This window comes from Helicoverpa zea, chromosome 31, assembly GCF_022581195.2.
Source record: "Helicoverpa zea isolate HzStark_Cry1AcR chromosome 31, ilHelZeax1.1, whole genome shotgun sequence".
Classification (NCBI taxonomy): Eukaryota; Metazoa; Arthropoda; class Insecta; order Lepidoptera; family Noctuidae; genus Helicoverpa; species Helicoverpa zea.
In genome coordinates this window covers 751,137-770,001 of record NC_061482.1, presented here as the reverse complement: position 1 = coordinate 770,001, position 18,865 = coordinate 751,137, and the positions used below count along the sequence as shown (strand labels likewise).

Sequence of the window (18,865 nt, the reverse complement as noted above, 5' to 3'; positions counted from 1 at the left end):
GTCCTGTATACAGGGTTGCCACCCGTACTACAAAATATAGTATCGTACTATATAATTCAATTAATTGCACTATAAAATATGTAAAGAAAAATACCGTCTTATCCGTGAAGGTATTATTAGGTATCTACCTACCTATCATCATCATCATCATCATCTCAGCCATAGGACGTCCACTGCTGAACATAGGCCTCCCCCTTTGATCTCCACAGATACCTGTTGGAAGCGACCTGCATCCAGCGTCTTCCGGCGACCTTACCTCATTATTATCTACCTCTAGATAATAATAATAACAACCCCGTTGCCCCCTGTCGCTATTTATTGAATGATTCCCGAGGGTCCGGCAAGTGTCTCTATCTGTCATTTTTGCATACATTCAATACATTGGCAGGTGACACAGTCCCCATAATTTCCGATATTCTAATCGACTAACATCACATCCCAAATAGTTTTCTTAAATGGCTTAACACAGAACCGGGGACTATCCGTGGGTCCATTTGTATTATTGTTGAAAACACTATTAAACTTGGCAGGAAGCTAATGGGCCTATAGTTGCCTACTTCACGGGGTTGGCCTTTTTATAGAACAGAATGATGTCAGATAAACACCATTGTTTTGATACAGCTCCTGAGTAGGGTACAAGGTTGAATAGCTATGTGAGTGCTTTAGCAATATCGGTGTAGAGTATTTCAGCATTTAGTTACTTATTTCATCAGGTCCTAGGCCTTTTGCATTTTCTAATAATTTATTTGGTTCGAATACTTCATTTTCTTTAAGATCGGTGATATTTTCCGTGATTGGGATATAGTTTATAGTTTCTTCAAAGCCATGGATTTTTTTAGTGTTTCTAGATAAGGTTCCATTTGTGTAGGTGACGCCCAGCTAAAAATAAAATAATAAAAAAAGAAAATTGTATGGCATAAAGTTCTTGATTGCCTAACCTACATGAATATTACCCTTGCGGATCCGACGGGATAATCTTCACATATTGTATACTTATAATAGAAAAACAATATAGTACGAAAAATACTATGTCAACAGCGCCACGCAACGCAACTTTTGTGACAACACAAATAATCATAAAAAGTTGATTTGTTCTTCTTTTCTCTCGATTTCCTCTAATGTACAGACGACAGCACATCAACTCATATATCTCGATTTGTCAAATTTCTTCAATAGATCTTCAACCTTATCAATACAGCACGTTAGCCAACGTTAGCCTTCTACAATGGTAGAAGGCTAACGCTCCATTGGTAAAATTTTATAGATTCGCGTAGGTTGACCTGCTGGCGTCTACTATTTATCAGCATTTTTGATAATGTACTGCAATCGTTCAAAAAAGGTGGCAACCCACGGAGAACAAACTTGCGGAGATGTCATCACGCAAAATCTCCTAAGAAAGTAGCAGTACGGTGGACGAGGAACGTTACTAGCTCCCTCACATGCCTTCTTTAGAAAGCGCTCGGTTTGTTTTTTTAATGAAACCCCTATCAATAAAGACAAATTTTTGACAGATTTGTCTTGATTTGACAAAAAACCCGAACGCCTCGTCAGTTCTAGTAACTGATCACGCCTATACCTTAATTGCGACTGTACGTTACTTGACCTATAAGAAGGCGACTGACCTACCTGCCTCATGGCATCTCCGCACGTCTTTCCTTCCCCCGTGTGGCAATCCTCGCTTTACATTATTAGTTTGTGATTCGTCTTACCCTCCCGGGATTGTACTCTTCTTATGCCAGACAGTCAATCATATTGTGTCTGTCTTTTTGCCTACAGTTTTTCGTTGCCGATGCAATTGGCGTCCACAGCAATCGACGGTTACAACATTACTAGGTACAGCGACGTTTCTCGAGATACCTAAAACAATAAAATTTGTTTACATCTTTTTAACTAAAATATTGTTATTGCACTATATGATTATTGCAAGTTTATATCAAATAAGTAAAATAAAAATTGTAATGACTTTGTTAATCTTAATTTTTACAGAATCATAAGGTTTAATTAAGCAACGTTTATCACGGTCGGTCCGTGGATGTGATGACTATCTTTTCAAAACGAGTTCTTCGGCGTTTCGGAAGGCATGATAAACTGTAGGTCCCGGCTGTCATTTGGAAGTAGTTTCGGGTAGTCAGGAGCCAGTAAGTGTGACAACCAGTCTTACACAGTGCTCATGCGTGCGTGAGCTACTTAACATAATGAACGTTAGTAGGTAGCTTCCCAACTCTTTACAAAATACAATATATTTAAACGGTGACAGAATTGTGGGCATGATTATTCTGGGTGATTTCCGAAAAATACAGACACAGTATTTATGTGTATGCTTCGCAAGTAACTTTAAAAAGTATCCTTCTTTGCCAGGATGTAGAAAAATATGGAAATATGAAATATATGCATGCGTCTTTATAAAGCTGCAGGCGTCCTGTGTCATTAATTTTTATATATTATTTGATCAAGACAGTAAAGTTTCTTTGTTTAAGGTATCTCGGAGGTTTCTGCAAAGACTAAACAATTAATTTGGAAACAATGTTAACACGGCGCGATCGACTATTGATTTCGGCAGTAAATAATATTACATTTACTCAGGTAATACTGAAAACAAGTTATAAGTAGTTGTGCGAATATTGTTATGAAGTTATAACTTCAAAATTTATATTAAACATAAGTACGATAAAAATATGAGCCAAAGATATTCGCTACAATTAGATATCTAGTTAAAAAGGAAACAGTTGCTTAGTTAATCGTCCTTCATGATTCCCTTTCCTGTCATTAAGGCAGTTGTTAAGAAAGGAAAAATGTTTTCAGACAAGTCGCAATCCTTGGGGACATAATTATTTGGAATGTCATTCATGTCTCGGACGTCGAAGTGTTATCTTTTTATGAAGACCAGGGAAGACGGAAGATCTGTGTTCTTTATTAAAATAAGCATATTGTTAAAATGGTAACATGCAAAGGTAAAGTGCATAGTTCGTTGAATAATAATACCGTTTATTCAGTCTTTAAACTTTAATGTTACAATGCTGTACATATGAAGTTATTATCTATATTAAAAGTTTAAAATTTTCGTTGTTTATATAAACAAATACATACATATATACGGAACGAATGTAGCTTATCTTCTCGTTAATAGGTGTCAACAAAACTATGCGATATTGTTATTGACCTAAACGCAGTATATTTATGCGTTTTTCTCTTAGCTGTATTTAAATGTAAGATGTATTGAAATAATAATACATGTACAGCTTCGTAGGGATCGTAGTGTGACTATTGTATTGACGCGAGACTCGTCACTATTTTAGATGAAGTGAAATCGTGGCTCAATAATATTTAGGTCAGTAAAATACACAAATTAATTAGTAAAATGGTCAAGGGCTGGCTTTAGATAATCTTCTAAAAGTATTATTAATACATATTCCTATTTGGGCTAGAATTATCTGAGATGACTGGCTATGAACTAAATAACAATGATTTGCTTGCACAATAATAAATCATCAATTAGTATCAATTATTTATGCTGGAAATGAGAAATATTTTTCACCCTTGACGAATCTCGCCCATTATACATATAGCAGAATAATAATATGCTAAACTTAATAGTTTCCATATTGATACTAGTGACTAGAGGTTTCCGAGCTGCATTTATTGACTTTCCAAAAATCATGAATCACAGTAGACTGTGGCGTATGTTTTTGACTCTTTTAGAGATCTGATTTAAACTAGTTCTAATTAAAACATATTATATATAATGTACGTATAGCCGAATGCACACTAATACCTCAATCTGTCAAATTTCGTCAAATGATTTTCAACCTCTACACAATAGTGGAAGGTTAATGTTCGATTGGTAAAAGAACAATGTCAGACGTCCATAGTAACTTAGGCTCAATAAAAATATTTCATGTACAGTGAAAATTCTTACAGTTTTTTGTGTAGTTTAATGTCAGAAGCTTTTCTATGTTTTCCACTTTTGCATTGAACTTCTCAAAACCAAATTATTCCAAATTATTAAAACGAAAAACCTGAACTCGATAAACCAAATAATTACTTATTAAAATGATTTTTTTTTTGGAAAAGTTCTAGATAACAATTAAATATTTTATAAGAAGTTAGTATTTTATATTTAAATTGTTGTAGTAAAGAACTTTGTGTCCGTGAGAATTTAGTTTTAAAAGTTGATTGGGTGGGCCGAAACCTGACATTGTTCTTTGACAGATAGGGTTTTGGTAGGTTGACCTGCTGGCGTCTGTACATACTGTATATGTTTTTGATTTGTTAGGATATGTACTTTTAGCTGTTATAGCTACTACTTGTCATTTCAAAGACACATTGTAAGATTAGGTTACATTATATTTTTAGATTTAGTTTTGTCATTTTTTATAGTTTTAGGTTCAATTTGTTCAAAGAAGGGAATTCTCGTTTCGTTTATAACGAAAAAAATAGGTTAGGTAAATTTTGATGTAGCAACTATTTGCCACCTTAAAGACACGTTGTAACATTATATTTACACAACAAAACTATATCTGAAACTCTAATCGAGTTTTAGATTTAGTTTTGTTTTAATTTGTATAGTTTTAGGTTGTTTCTCTTTGTTTAGCAAAGATAATGAACTTGACGAAGGAAATTCTTGTACGGTTAATAACGATAATAATGTGTATACTGATCTGATTGTGTAGGAACTGATTATTTATAGAAACTGAGAGAATGTGGCTAAGTAATAATCCTGCAGCCTTAGTGAAACAAGCATTTTCAATTGTTTTCGTTTTTTTGACATTTGATTCCGCCAGAAATTTTTTTTATCAATCTAATTAAACTCGTATTTGAACCACGTTCCTGATTAAAAAAGTAATAATCAGCATCCGCTTTTGCATATAAAATTCTTATACCGAGATAATAGGAAGCTACTAAATTTTAATTTTTCTTAAGGCGGCAGAATTAATATTAGTTTGAGCACAAGTTTGTACACTTGTGTATTTACGTATATAGTTCGCGTCGTTCGAATTTATATCTGTGGCTGTTTAATATCAAGACTGATAAGTGATTTATGTAATGTTAACGTAGAACGTTGCTAATTATGATTAATTCCTTGGTAAAACATTGTTACCAAATTGAGAAAAGTTAAATTGATATATTTGTTTTTGATTCTTTGATTGATATATTTGTTTTTGATTATTTGTTAGTTAAGTTTATCCTAGTTTTTGCAGTGTGGATAGTTTGAATTCATTTCCATGTAAAACACATTGTAACTATCCGCACAAAAAATGTTTTTCTCTAAAGATTAAAGTTGATTGTTACTCTTTACTATGCATTAAAATCATTTTTTTGATCATCTGGCTTTTGCATTTATGGGAGGTGGTTACATTAAATAGACCTTTGCATGAATTTTCTATGAGAGGAAAATCTCGAACAATTTTTCAGAGTATAGCTGGAAAGAAGATTGATGGAATTTTTTGAGTATTTTTGGGCGCATCCTGTATCGATGGGAATTATATTTTTTGTTAATTGACGTTAGCCTATTTACAGAACTTGAGTGTGTTATAAAAAAATATATGTTACAGCCAACGTAACAAATCTGGATATTACCTATATATTATCTAGCTATTATTTATAATGTCTACTCAATTTAGATAATGTGATCATTGACACACAACTAATCACATTAACTAGCAATTTTATATAATATCTCCAAAGACTTGGATAATGTAATAAAACATGTAGGTAAAGATTATATTTTTCATGTTAACTAACTAAAGTGTCTGGTGGCCGTCCTTACTATAATTCGAAAAAGGCTAGTTATAGTTAGGGTGTCGATCGTCCTTCCGTCTCCGAGGAAACATGGACCCGTCTCGGCGGCGCGCGTTGTTCCACGCGCTCCTCAGAGAGATTCAGCAAACCCCAGTTGGTTTAAGTCACTAACAGTCTGACACTCCCTTACGCTGCTAACCCATAGCGAGTTATTTGATGATTTATCACAAAAAAGTCGATAATAACTTAAGCCGTTTTAAGAATTAATTAGTAAGTTGGTTATACCATATTTATTACTTTGGCTAACTTTGACCAGCTATCATGAATAATATCCAGATAAAGTGATTAATTTATCACGTTGTCTAGTCAATTTGGGTATTATATATAATGACCAGTCATTATTTATAATATCTATTTAATCACTATGGCTGTAACACTAGCAAAAGTTGTGTGATCCTCTACAAAACTTTCCGTAACGGTAATATGTTTTCCCTATTTCGATTGTAAAGTGACCTTATCAGTTCAGAAAGGAGGTTGCATGACTGCTAGCTGCATTCAATTGCCGGGACGGACACTTAACGTGCCAATCCGTCTGTCTGCGGTGCCTTCATGCTTCCAGTTTGGCTACAGCTTAAACATTTATAAGTAATGCTGGTACAACACGCCAATAACTACTCCCTTATTCATTAGACGCCATTTTGGATTGCATTTAAACTCCTGTTCCTTTTTGTCGAAAAAGCTTTGAGTATTAACTGCCTTTTGGTTTCCGAATATCGACAACTTTCACATACATAAGGATTTTAGTACCTCACAATTATACTTGAAAAACTCTTGATAAATATTTAATGAACTTTATATACTCTACAAACATTGTATCATGAAAGATGGAGCTTATAATACTGAAGGGTTTCTTGAGTTACTCTGTTCCATAAAAACAATAAAGCTAATTTGGAAATAGAAAAGAGAAAAAGTCCCTGAGAGGATTTGATGGCTGTAATAGGATAATGGGCACTACTCGAGGATTTGTCAGTGTCAGGAGCTGATTGAATAATATCTACGTTAGCACTGCACAATACTTACGTCGTTAGGATGTCACTATTATGCAACAGCAACTATCTGTGCGCCTTCACAATGCACATTCTGTCCATGTAGGTTACTGCTATTTAAACAAATTTTAATTTTAGGATTGTGTATTGTACAACAGCCTTTCAGATGCTAATGACATATTCCACATTCCAGTCAATCAAAGTACTATAAAACTCATATTATTTCATATCTAACATTAATTTGAATTTTGAACCTCAAGGTCATCCATATCATCAATCCTGCTGTGCCTAAAACCCATTCCACGTTCATTCTGGAACGCACGATCTCGGGTGGGTTTTAGGCAGTAAGGGTAATGATACTCGTATGATAAGAAAAAAAACTAAGTATATTGGACCATACATGTATTAAGTAAGTACTTACCCATTTCTAGTCGAACAATATTATTTTAAAATTATAAAACCGGCGAAAGATAAAGTTTATTTTGTGACTGTAGTAGTTAGTTGCGGTTGTTTGTTACGTTTGTATCTAGTTTATTTTCATTAAGAATTATGCTGTCCAAAGAAAGACACGAAGGCTTTCTATAATTTTTTGGGTATTATTTTCTATATGAGGGTAAAAGCGAATTTATATTTGTCTGATGTATTGTGACATGACGCGTCAGGACAGTATCGGTTTCATACATTTAGTATAGTAACGTTCATACCAGAAATGTGTATTGTGATTCTGACGCGTCACGCCACAACACATCAAACAGTTATGGATTTAACAAGAAGCTCAAAAATGAACAAGAAAGCACGCTTTCTTTTGACAGTTTGTATCATTTGCATCATCTATGTGTTGTAGTACTCACGTACACCACCACATGTTCACATCATCTTACACGGTCACCATTCATATTTCTGCTTCACTCTTGCTTTATTAACGATTGTTTACTTGTAGTACTTCACTGTTAATTGTTTTTCAATGTGTATATGTAGATACATAATGTGCAACAAAGTAGCAAAAAGCTGGAGTTGGTGATCAGCGATCGATAAAGGTCAGCCGACGTCAATTGCCAAGGCGACGTTCATAATTTAGTGCAGCTGTTGCGCCCAATACGTTGGTCATGCAATGCCCGACGCTTACACGCTCTCTGGAATATTACTTTAACTTGGGTTATAAATAGTCACCTATTCTGCCACTCTGCCTATTGACTTCTCTATGATCACGGTACTGATGTAACTTGCAACGAACTGAGTAAGGAAACGCTTCACGTTGCTTTATTTGTATTAGTTTTGCAGGAAATAACATTTCATTGAATAGAACTTCTCTTAAAATGAATATGTCTTCCGACAGAGAAGGGAATAGAATATGTCTATTTCAGTACATTTCGATATTGATTTCTTTGGCGAGAAGTCCAGTGACTACAGATAAGTCACAGGCCTAGTGGCATCGCGTATTGAGATATTTATTATTTTTAGTAGTATTTGTGTTTTGTCTTTCGTCAAAGTTCCTTGTTGTGTTTTGTCTTCGTCTCATGCCTCAAAGCCAGAATCATACTATACATATCGATGTTGATATTTGCATGCTCAAAACCTACATGATTAAATTGTTGTTTTGTTTTCATGTTTTCATCATGTAATTTTATTCTCATTACTCTTTGATAATTTATGAAATTCCTCTAAAGGCAACCTGTGTTTGTGTCATTTTATGGACAACGTAGTAGATTATGATATTGCTTTCATCATTTTCAATGTTTTGTGTCCCATTTTTTAAACTCTTAAGGATTAGTTGGGTTATGGGTGTATATGTTTCGTACGTAAATATTACATTGTGCAAAGGGGTAACTTCGGGAGGGGTCATTTCATGATTTTTGACGTCGTTACAAAAAATTGGTAACTTTATTTAAACATTTATGTATAAAGGAATGCCAATAATTTTCAGCCTTCGGCCATCAATTCGAATTCTCTGCTGCCGGACGAAATTGCGAAGGAGATGAAAACGGAGGATCAGATTCTGGCGCAGCTCCGAGCGACGCAGAACATTGGGCAGCCTGGGCAGACGTTCCTGAGCGAGCTGCCGCCGCCGCCCGCGCCGGTGCCCGAGGAGTGCTACTCGCCCAACGTGAGCGCGACGCCCGACATGGAGGAGCTGCACAAACTCATCCAGACGGAGACCCTGACGGGCCCGGCCAGCGCGGCTGTCGCGACCGAGCCTGACAACACTGACGCACAGGTGATAATGCTTTCCTAGCTTCTTTTTGTTTCCAGCCAGCTTCTGATCAGCAACATGTAAAATATTTCGATATTAGCATAAAATACATTTGAATCCATTTTCCAGCCAGTGGCGGAGAAACCGACGAAGCTAGAGCAAAGCCCTAGCGAAGCGAGTCTCGCGAAGTCCTCCCCCGTGGCTAAGGCCGCTGCTGAACCGAAACCAGTGAAACAAACCAAGGAGGCGGACAAGTCTACTAAGAACAAGGAGAATAATAACACTAAGAACAAGAATAAGAAGGCGAAAGACGAGAAGAAGGAGGAAGTCGCTGAAGTGAAGGTTAAGGAGGAGGAAGTCAAGCCTGAGGTAAGACTACCACCTAAATATTTTGAACGAAGAATTATGTTATGTAGTAGCTTCCTATAACGGTATCATTTTATAAGTAGACAAGTCTCACCAGCCTTATATAACAGGGAGTGTTATTTACATATCAATTATGTACTATTTGTTTAGTTGATCATTGATTTGCAAGGCTGGTTGTCATCAATCAAATTGAACCCGATCAGTTAACGTTTCCAGCGAGGCTTTGTAGTCAATTTAGTTCGCAACCGATTCGCACAAACAATGCACGTCGGTAAATTGTAGCATTTTAAACTTATACCTTTCGATACAGGAGTCACTTACAGTTCTAATTGCCATGACTGATTTATATTTTATTGTAAGTTTTGCTTGCATAGAGAGGTAGTGTTTATTTTGATTTTACGATAACAAAATAAAATATAGGCTCTCACATTTTATGTTGAAAAGCCCTGTTATCAAATAATTCTTTGATTATTTTGACTAAAACTGCTGGTTTGAACTTCCGATGACACATATGACGGATGATGGAGATTAATAGTAAAAAAATATTTTAACAGAAGCGATCGCAGGAGGAATCCCCGTCGAAAAACAAGAAAGAAGACAAATCTAGTAAGAAGGACATTGAAAAGGAGAAAAAGGTACGTAATATTTTTGGAAGCTTTTTAGATTATTTCATTTCATGCCATTCCTAAATTAGTATCCTAAAACTGATCTTGTCCTTTCTCTCAGGAGCTTTAATAACTTTTATGTCCATTTATATGTAACAGTTGATTAGTAATTAAATCTTTTTGTTTTCACAAACCGCTTTTTAATACCCTCTCTGATTTTACAGTCATGCATCATTTTAGTAATGAATACTTTTTACTTGTACAGGAGTGGATCAAGGAAGGGTTCACAATCGTCAAGGGCCCGGAGAAGAGTGCTAACAAAGATAACAAGAAGAAAGCCGAAGAGGCGCGAGTGGCCGACGAGGCTGAACGAAAGAGGTTCGTATTATCCCCCATAAAGAAATAAAAAATGCGAAACTTTGTCTATTAACGCCCATTTTCACTGACACATAAACGTCTGTTTTTAGGGTTCGGTACAAAGGGTAAAACGGGATCCTATTGTTTTCGCTCCTCTGTCAGACCATCCGTCCGTCTGTCACCAGGCTGTATCTCATGAACCATGATAGTTAGAGAGTTGATATTTCTCAGATGATGTATTTCTGTTGCCGCTATAACAAAAAATACTGAAAACTACAATAACAAAAATATTTTGGGGGGCTCCCATACAACAAACGTGATTTTTTGCGAATTTTTGCCCTGGTACTTACTGGTACTGGTACCTGGTACTTTTTTTTTCAAACAACTGTCTGTTCATAAAATTATCTTGATGTGTGGTTTATTACATCTTTTAATTATTATGGTATGATGATTCTGTTTGATGTAGTGTATTGTTCTGCTTGACAGGAAGGAGGAAGAAAAATTAGCCACTGATGAGGAAAAGAAGAAAAAGCAAGCGGAGACAGCCAAAAAACAACAGGTAATTGAAACTATCTCTTTTCAGTGTCACTATCAAACCGCAATCAACACTTTCCACCTAGCCTAGCATTTTCCCAACTATTTCGGGTTCAGTTTCCAGTCTATTTGGATGCAATTTACTGAATCAATTGTCAATTATAGAAATAAAGCCATAAAATGGAAAATATATTCTGCGCAGCTGGCTGATCTCTTCATATGAAAATGTCATTTATTACTGTTTGTCTCCACTATGGAACTGTATATAAAGTCCCGGATTTTTGGAACGCGTACGTTATTATTATTATAATGTACAACTATCCACAGGAACAACAACAGCAAGTCCAGCAGCGTCAAGCATCAGAGTCCGTCGCGAAGAAGGCGCCGTGGTCATCAGTCGCCACGCAGAACATGCAGGCCACCAGCAAGGACGGCCTCACGCTCGCCGAGATCCAGCGTCTCGAGAGAGAGAAGAAACTCGAACAGATGAAAGAACAGCAGCAGATGATGCAGATCATTGCTCAGCAGCAAGCCGCAGCGCTGGCTAGGGAACAGGTAAGACTAACTATCTCTTAGGCTGCCTGTCCACCGGAGCGGAGCTAGGCTGCGGAGTGGAGAAACTGAGAAATATTAACCAATAGGATTGCAGAAAATCTCCGCTCCTCAATCCTATTGGTTAATATTTCTCAGTTTCTCCACTCCGCAGCCTAGCTCCGCTCCGGTGGACAGGCAACCTTACAGGTTTCGATGTGACGGGTTGTCAAAGAAATCTTTCACTAACGAATGACTTAAATAACCATCAACCTTCATACCACAAAAACTTTTAAACGACTGTTGAACACTTGTCTAAAAAAGTACAGATTATGAGGTTGAAATAAGATCCGTTTTGCAGCCACACTTTTTTTAGGCAAGTGTTCAACAGATGTTTAAGTTTTTAGTAAGGCTGTAAATGTCTCTGAATTGCGGGGGTTAGAGTCAAAACTTCGTAAGCGCAAAACAGTTAAGTTTTTGGCAGTAACTTATGTTTCTTTTTTATCTTGCATTTGTATTGTTTTAATAAAATTGTATTTTTTTTTCAATAGGAAATGCAGGCTGGCTTGGGATGGGCGAAGAAGAAGGGAGCCAACCAAACACCAGGACAGAGTTTGGCTGAGATTCAGGTAAGCTATAATGTTTGTAATATACTGCTTATCATATTAAACAGTATTTAACCTTTATAAAAAATAAAGCCCATAAAAGTTTATTCAAAGTAGGCTGAAAATCAGCCCTTTTTGAAGGTGCAATTTACAAAAGACAGCCCCCAAAACGCCCGCCCTTCACCACTTCCTATGTTTTTGCTGGCAAGAAAAGTGGTGGAACAAACTCCCCAGCTATATTTTTTTGTACCTACATATAGTTTTTATGCAATGGTAACGGTCCGGTATAAAAGTATTTCAATGCTACGTGAGTAAATCTAGTATATTTACTACAGGCTGAAGCGCGTAAGCAAGCGATGGCGGCGGCGGTAGCTGCGGCAGCTAAAGCTATGGAAGAGACGGAGACTGCGCCCGCCCCGCCCGCCAACCACGCGCCCTGGGCTAACACACACAACGGTAATAATACCAAACATTAATCTTGCCCCACATTTTATATTTTCCAACAAATATGTACACTATATTCACAACCTTAAACTACTTATCTTCTAAAAAAATATATTTATGTAAAAATGTCGCCACATTATGTAAAAAATGTCTAATAAAACTCCCAATTTACGACATATTTTAAAACTTAATGTATTTGGCCTTTTTCAGTCGAAATAAAATCTGCTGTGTGCCATTCTTACAAACTAAAATTCAACCCTGTTCCTTCTCACTAATCTTCTCATACAAACTTCAAAACAGTTTTTTTTTTGAAGGCATATCCTTCAACAAAAAAAAACTATTGTCAGATATTCACCCATTCATTACAATATATTGTCATTTTGTATATCATAATATCTAGCACCTGTAACCTACTCATTCAACACAATAAAGATGACTTCACTTTAACGAAAATATGATCTCCTATAGGAGGCTTCTGGGACACCCAGCCAAACTCGGCTAAAGGCGAGAAATCTTCTGAGCCTCAGAAGGCCGAACCAGTGAAGAACAAGAAGAAGGTGAACGTCTCCACGCCCGTTAAGAAGGAACCCTCGCCCGCTGGCGAGTTCGACGCCTGGTGTGCCGGCGTACTCACTTCCTGGAGCTCCAAGATCGATGGTAAGAAGCTCTAACACACGGTTTTACTGCCCACCGATAAAGTGCCCAAATAAAAGCTAGTTTATAATTCTGACCTGTGTGTTCCTGATAAGCTATGAGAAACCTTATCAGTAACTTTAGGATTTAAGTCACTATCAGTCTGACACTCCTTCAGAATCATTTGATGATTTATCATAAAAAAAGTCGACAATAATTTAAACCGTTTTTGAGAATTAGTCAGTACCAAGTTATATACCATATTTATTACTTTGGCTAACTTCGACCAGCTGTTATGAATAATATTCAGATAAAGCAATTAATTTATCACATTGTCGAGTCAATTTGGGTATTATACATAATGACCAGTGATTATGTATAATATTTATTTAATCACTATGGCTGTAACATATATAGTAAACAATTGACTACTAACTATGAACTTTAGGGTATTTTTTTGCAACAGTATGCCACATTATTGCAAACGCTTGAATGTTTTCTTTCGTTTACGTTCCAGTGCCGACTTTCGTAGGCTTCCTAAAAGACATTGAATCACCGTACGAGGTGAAAGATTACGTCAAATGCTACCTGGGCGACTCCAAGGAATCTAACGACTTCGCTCGCCAGTTCCTCGAGAGAAGGTATAGTCTTTACTTATTTAGGACGATCACTTCAAGATTAGTTTGTTAAGATAAGCATGGATACAATGAAATCAATTTGAATACAATCATTTTTAGGGTAGGCAAAAAAGCGCTATTCTATAGGATCACTATCCCTTGTACTTTATGAAATATTTTGTACAGCTTAGTACTGAGGGCCATGTTTCTATTCGGCTGTCCGTTTCCCAGGTCTAAGCTCCTCCGCGTCGGCATGGTGACGCCATCGGACGACCTGTGCTCCCCTGCTATGGCTGTGAACCCGCGAACCCCCTCCAGCTCCGACTACCAAGAGGTCAAGGGCAAAGGCAAGAAAACCAAGAAAAACAAAATGCTTAAAGTCGACGTGCGTATTCTGGGATTCTCAGTAACAGCCGCCGAAGACCGCATCAATGTAGGCGATATTGATACCGTTTGAACATCCACCCTCTCGTGTTCGCTCTAACTTGTGATAACCCATCGGAGATATAAATACTAGTGACGTCAGTCCCGCTCGGTGGTATCCATCGGCCGCGGACCGACGCCTCGAATCAATAACACTTGCACTTATTGTCTAAAGCAATCAATACTATACCGAGCGTTCACTTTACACCCTTAAATGATACCACCTATATTTATATATTGAATTAAATGCATGTTGCACCCATGTATAACTTATTTTACTTGTTCGACGATGTATCTTATATATAACAATGAATTTTGAATTATTTATTAATTTTGCATGAACTTTTCTGTGTCCGGTCGTAGAAACAAAATAATACGTGGTACCATTTGACGGCGTAACCGACGCTTGCTAGTATACCTTTCGTAGTTTATAAGAAAATTGTACGTCTTATTGGGTCGAGGCGCACTACTGGTTGTCAATTTCACCTTCAATACTTTTCTACGCTGTGTAAGAAACTGAACAATGTTACCGAATTGTTTAACTGATAGTAATATAGTGTATTTGCCGGAGTAACGTGAAGCGGCTTGTACTGTGAGCATATGAGCGTAGCCAGTGCATAATAAACCACCCTAATATTGTGCCTTCAGTGTGTTATGGCCATGATGATTGGAGGAGTGTCTACTTGCAAACGTTCATTTCCTATGTATTAGTATTGTATCACTGTCATCTGACTCGCAGGTAACGCACGTGTTATCTGTTATACAAAGACGTTATTGGTCGTCACGTTATTGGTTCTTGTATTGTGATATTATATTGACGGCACGGATGATGGGACAGACAACGGATCCGCTATCACTTACGAGAGTCCCCGCACATTTCTAGTCAATTTCTACAATAATAATATACGTGATAACCCATGAGATTTTCATGTACAATTACAATAAAATTACATCTCAAATAGATGAAGTGATCTTGACCACAGCATAATTTGTAGTAGTGCAAGAAGGGTTATTTTATTTGCTCATTTTATTAAAACATCATTTTGCATTATAAATATGTAATTTTAAATGCTATGCATTTCTTTTACGTGCATGTTTCGTTATTTAATTTAAACAACGTCTCATTTCAAATAGATGAAGTGATCGTAACCACAGCATAATTTTAAATCACATTTTTTGTACATTGTTCTAAAATGTAGTGCAAGAAGGGTTATTTTATTTGCTCATTTTTATTAACACAACATCATATTGCATGATATATATGTAATTTTAAATGCTGTGCATTTCTTTTACGTGCAGACTTCGTTATATTATTTTATTTTAAACATCGTCTGTGGTAACCGTAGCAGCGAACTTGTGTCAGCCACGGTTATCATAGACGCCATGTTTGTCTCCATAGTTCTATCCCTTTGTGCAATAATATATTGTAGGAACGTCCTTCGCCGCTGTTTATGAACTGAACATCTACTTGTGGCTTCGCGAAGCAAATTAGCACCAACTAACATTTTTAGCCAACTGTGTCGAGGATTTTTTATCTGTTTTGTAAAATATTTACAAAATGTAGACTTTTGACGGGTATATTGGTTTTTGATGTCGGCTTTTGTTTTGAGAAATTGATGCGCACTAATCATTCTCATTGATTTTCTTTAGCCTTCGACGAGATTTGCCTAAAATAAATTATATACTTCACTCAATTTTTGCTACTTTTGTGGTAATGTTCAGGATTTCCGGTTTCGCGTCATTTGGAAATTATTTGTAAATACATTCATAATTCCGGCTTTAAAAATATCTACTGCCCTTGATAATTTCCAAAGTTACGTTAATATCTTGTCATTTTAAAGTTTTTGTTCAATTTGCATTTTGTAGCATTCCCCAAAATTTGAGATCATTCCAACTAAAAAGTTTTGCATGAAGAATAATGAATCGGTTTCCACAAAACTTCAGTATTCGAAAGAAATAAGAACAGCTTCATTCACTTTTACCATACAATTTTCGAATCGATAAATTAATATTACCAATACGTCTGCCTTGTCGAAACTTTTAGTATAGCGCGTAACATAAAATTTTTGACCTTCTTCCTCCTGCCTTGTTCCCAATTTTATTTGGGGTCGGCGCAATATGTCATCCTCTTCTATCTTCCCCTGTCACTCGTCATGTCGTCGTCTGCATTCATACTTAGCACACAATTTGTTGTATAATAAATTTTTGACCTTCAAAAACCACAAAATCGGTTTATCCGTAGTTTTAATAAAACTTTCACTTGTCATAATTCCCGTGCGTAGAATTAGCATTTTAAACCCATATATCGTCGAAGGTTATTATTGTAATATTTTTTAACGATTTATTATAATTTGTGTAGCATTTTCTTACATTATACTGTACATTAGGTACTACAACGATGAGGTAGTTTAATGTGTCAAGATTCGCACCTACTAATATTAACGGCTTAAATATCTAATTTGTCTATAGTTTGTTTGGCAAAAATTGTGTATGTCCGATTTTTTATTTAGTTTAATGTTCGAACTACATCATAAGGATTTTAATAGTATTTTATGTATATATAACATTTTAAAATATTATATAGTCGTTTTGTATATACTTTGTTTGTTAATGAGCATATTTTTTAGTCAATGTATGAAGTTGCTGATTCTTTTTTAATTTTCTATGAAGTCGATATTAGCCAGTCGTGAGGGAGAGCTACGACCCGACCTCCGTCACCCACACACACACGCGCTCAGGTACACGCACACAGGCGCGTCGTATTTGTGTAACAAGGCAGCACGCGTGTTGTCCTCCACAGAGTATGATGACGACGTGTTTTTATGTAGTTAGGCATAATTGTAATACTGTGTTGTGCATCATCAAATAAGTGTTATATATCAACGTAGACAGTTCATTATTGTGACGGCGGGGCTTGTTATCCGTTTATATTAATGCCAGTCGACTGTTTAGCTTATTGTTGCCATTGACTTAAACTAAGACGAATAATACATAATATATGCGTCGGTTTAAATCAGGATGTACTCGTGAGATTTTCAGATGGCATTTCAAAAGGAATTTGTTTGTCTAGTATTTCATGCGCCACCTGGAAATCTCACCTAGTATAATTAATTAATTAAATTATTAAACATTATACTCATCGATGTCTTTTGTGGATTAGTAGGTTTTAAATATTTTGTGTCTGATTGAACTAATAATACAATAATGGTCACGATTTTTGCTCCCTAAGTGTAGTTTGACGATAATTGTCTGTTTTGTGTACCTAATCAATAAATCTATACGTTGTTCAATATTAGTCACATATTGTGACACGTAGCGAACGTAGATAAACTTCAGTTTCCGTCTTGTGTATTTCCGCCAATTTATAGTAGTGTAGTCGTCGTTTCCCTGTATATGCAGATTCTATGTGTTCAGATTTTACATATTTGTAGCTACTTGATATTTGTAAATAACAGGCATTGGTCTACTCATAGGTGTAAAAATCAATAATTAAATCAATTTCCGTATTAAATGCAGTGCGTTGGCTGAATTGTTCTGAATATAATGTAATAATTTAAATCACTTCGGGATATATAGGGCGAGGCTTTTATTTCGCCGCCATAGAGCAATAATGTTGAATTATTATACCTAAATATGTCAATGAATTGAATCAATATCCTTCAATGAATAATACCCTTTCGAACATGACTTAGGCCTTTTCTTTTAACATTTTAGGAATATATATATATGTTATGTGATTGCCAACCGTGTTCAAGCTCTTGTAGAGCTTCATTTTAACCGTTTCATGTAGACAAATATTTATAATACAAAGGGGGCTTTCGGAGGGTCGCAATTACACATTCGTTAGCACGTTACACAGTGTCTCCCGGAGACCGTCGGCGCCACCTAGTGGCTACGGTTGTGAAGGCACGTCCTAGACAAAAGCAAAGCGCCTCAGCAACTGGTCGGAGCACCAGAGCACCACCCCGCGCCCCCTGTACGCGAGCCCGGCCCTCCCGGCGCCTCGCTGTGTAGTTCCATGTCCAGTGGATACAATTAATGCTAATAAAATGATTTGTTTTAGAATCGTTACTAGTTTATTAAAAACACCTTGTCTTCTACTCTTCATAAGTTGACACTTCGGAACTGAATTAAATTCATGAGTAAATTAGTGTTAAAAATTTCTATGAACATTGATGATGAATGTGAAGGTGTATTAGTGATCGCATTGAAGCGTGTTGATGTCGTCTTGCATCTTTGCGGAGATACCTCAAACTTTTAGGCTGTATGTTTATAACATTTTATTTATTTAGTTTAGGCGGCCGGTACACTGAGATAACTGCAATACGTGACTGACTACATTAGTTAACACTGGCTAAGAACAGCATACTATAACGGATAGGAGCTGATGTGGTAGATGGTGCAATTGTTTTATTGTAATCTCAATAATGTTCACACTGATAAAATATTGGAATTTGGAGGAATATGATCCTGTTATAATGTGAATCAACTGTGTGCTCATACAAACTAAAGTGTTGGTGACCGCAACTCGATCAGTCACCTGGTACAAGCTGTAGGTGTCTCAGGTTGCGCAGGCCGTCTCTGTTATTGTGAAATTGTCCCATACAGCCTTTGCCTAGCATCTCTTGTGGGGATGATGAATGAAGCAATAAGTGTACTGATGTTTATAATCTTAAATGTTAAAGGTTTCGATTATTATATGGAAAAGTATCTTTTACTATGGAAGATTGTAAATATTAAAATAGAATTATAAAATAAAATAATGATCACTGAA

General features: G+C 36.3%; 1 protein-coding gene across 2 annotated transcripts in view; it reads left to right on the top strand.

The window, feature by feature from the left end:
• LOC124644895 (GRB10-interacting GYF protein 2) overlaps nucleotides 1–18,865 on the top strand; it is a 32,924-nt gene extending 14,059 nt beyond the window's left edge. For both annotated transcript variants that reach the window (XM_047184559.1, XM_047184558.1), the window contains 11 exons: nucleotides 8,710–9,000; nucleotides 9,106–9,345; nucleotides 9,897–9,977; nucleotides 10,213–10,325; nucleotides 10,791–10,863; nucleotides 11,166–11,393; nucleotides 11,921–11,998; nucleotides 12,310–12,430; nucleotides 12,887–13,075; nucleotides 13,569–13,692; nucleotides 13,900–18,865. In XM_047184559.1, the coding sequence (XP_047040515.1) occupies nucleotides 8,710–9,000; nucleotides 9,106–9,345; nucleotides 9,897–9,977; nucleotides 10,213–10,325; nucleotides 10,791–10,863; nucleotides 11,166–11,393; nucleotides 11,921–11,998; nucleotides 12,310–12,430; nucleotides 12,887–13,075; nucleotides 13,569–13,692; nucleotides 13,900–14,125 (1,764 nt within the window). In that variant the 3' untranslated portion in view covers nucleotides 14,126–18,865. The remainder of the gene's footprint in view (nucleotides 1–8,709; nucleotides 9,001–9,105; nucleotides 9,346–9,896; nucleotides 9,978–10,212; nucleotides 10,326–10,790; nucleotides 10,864–11,165; nucleotides 11,394–11,920; nucleotides 11,999–12,309; nucleotides 12,431–12,886; nucleotides 13,076–13,568; nucleotides 13,693–13,899) is intronic.